The following is a 1897-nucleotide window of genomic DNA, read 5'->3' on the forward strand; positions in this document are numbered from 1 at the left end:
GCGCTGGCTGTGGCTGGGGCTTCGTGGTGCTCTGTCCGCGAGGAGGTCCTGGGAGCAGTGGGAGGAAAGATTCGGCGGCGCTGGGAGGAAGACTTCGGCGGCGCTGCGAGGTGGTGGAAGGAACGGTCTCTCGCCGGCGCTGGGAGGTGCAGAGAGCGAGACTATGAGAACTGAGAAAGAAGGCGGCTAGGTTTCGTTTAGGTCACGTTCATTTGGCGTTGGAGGGTGGGCTTGGTTTTTTTAGGATTTTTTATTTTCTCGGTTCGGTTGGGGTTTTTATTGTTAAAACTAAAAATCGAACCGAACCACAATAAAAACACTAAAACAGTAAAACGTGTTTTTTTTGTTCTTTCGATTTTCGATTTTCTAGATTCAGTTGATCGATTTACTTCGGTTCAAATCCGTTTTGAACACCCTGTGCAATACTACCCGAAATCATTTATCTTTCTAAAATGTCCATACTTTGGCGGCAAAATCAAGCTACATAACTACATAAGTACATAGCATAACAGTATCAATTTAAAAAGAACACGTTTATTGAAAACTCTACTTATGTGACACAATAATCTTTGATACGAAAATCTCGGTCAAAGAAAAACTCTAACCCTAACCCTTGAATTTGTTTCCCACCAAGACCAATTATTTCTCTTATTTTTGTTGTTTCTTTCACTTGTACTCAAAATTCGGAACCTGTGGGGCATCAAAACTCTCCAGGATCTTCGTTTCGCTTCCTCCACCAGACGCCGGCTCCTCCTTCTTCCCTCCACCGAAGAATCCACCAAACCAAGAAGTTTTAGTCTCCGATTTCGAGGCCGTCGGCGGAGAAGGCTGAGGACCATGCTGACCCGGAAATCCGATGCCTGAAGGGTAACCAGCCAGCATAGGTTCCTCCGTGAGAGGCGGCATCTGCATCTGCCGTGCAGCGAAGGTCTTGTCAAGCATGATCATACCTCCTTCAATAAGGGCCAGCAAGATACCACCGAACACGGCGGACCGCGTGGCGGCGGCGGGTCCCTTACGCAGGGAGAGAAATCCTCCGGCAGCGAATCCAGATATGATTGAGTTCCATGGATCCTCCTTCTGACGAACATAAACCATGGTGCAGTCGAAGGTGGAGAAGAGTGCACCCCAAACCGCAAAGCTTCCGCCTATTCTCGGCGCGTTGAGACGCACTTCCTGTGACGCGCCGAGGAGGCGGGAACCCATGGGAGAGTTGAAGAAGCCCTTGATGAAGTGAAAGCCGGAGCCTCCGACGGCTCCCATGCCGAAAGCGCTGCCTATGTCGTCGAGGATACGATCAGGGCAGGGCTCGCGTAATGTCTCCGGGACTCCCATGGCAATGGTCTCTCTCCTAAGAGAAGAAAGAAGGAAGAAGAAGTATTGTTTTATTGTATCATGGTTATTGTTTTATGGGAGAACATGCCACTTATTTATATTAATTTTTAAATTAATTTTAAATTTTAAAATAAGTTAAAACAATGAGAGTTTTTAGATGATTTTAGAAAAAGATAAATATAATAAATTTTGTTTATAAAAAAAATAAGATAACAAATAAAAATAAAATAAGAATTTAATATGTTCTCGTAAGTTGGACGAATAAATTTCGATCAAATAGTTAAAAAAGACGCGTGCGATACGGTGATAGTAGAAACATAAAAAGAGATGTTGTGCTTGACAGAAAAAGTTCAAAGAGCGGGATAAGAGAAATAATATAGAATTCGATAAGAGAGATCGTGTAAAAAACGATAACAAGAGAATGTAAATTAAAAATTGAATTTTTTTACACAAATATCTAATTATATTTATGAATTTTTAAATAATAAATTTAAAAATTAATTATTTTTCTTATATAATAATATATTATTATATTGTATAAAATTAAATTCTTAAACTTATA

General features: G+C 41.3%; 1 protein-coding gene across 1 annotated transcript; it reads right to left on the minus strand.

Moving 5' to 3' along the window:
* Positions 661-1417, minus strand: LOC107612074 (mitochondrial import inner membrane translocase subunit TIM17-2-like). The gene has a single exon (XM_016313906.2). It carries the CDS (start codon positions 1333-1335, stop codon positions 667-669), a length of 669 nt encoding a protein of 222 aa, XP_016169392.1. The 5' UTR covers positions 1336-1417; the 3' UTR covers positions 661-666.

This window comes from Arachis ipaensis, chromosome B08 (assembly GCF_000816755.2).
Source record: "Arachis ipaensis cultivar K30076 chromosome B08, Araip1.1, whole genome shotgun sequence".
In the NCBI taxonomy this organism is placed as follows: Eukaryota; Viridiplantae; Streptophyta; class Magnoliopsida; order Fabales; family Fabaceae; genus Arachis; species Arachis ipaensis.

What these genes read in the sequence shown, in the direction of transcription:
- LOC107612074 (XM_016313906.2), bottom strand. Translation starts at nt 1,335, where the DNA reads ATGGGAGTCCCGGAGACATTACGCGAGCCCTGCCCTGATCGTATCCTC.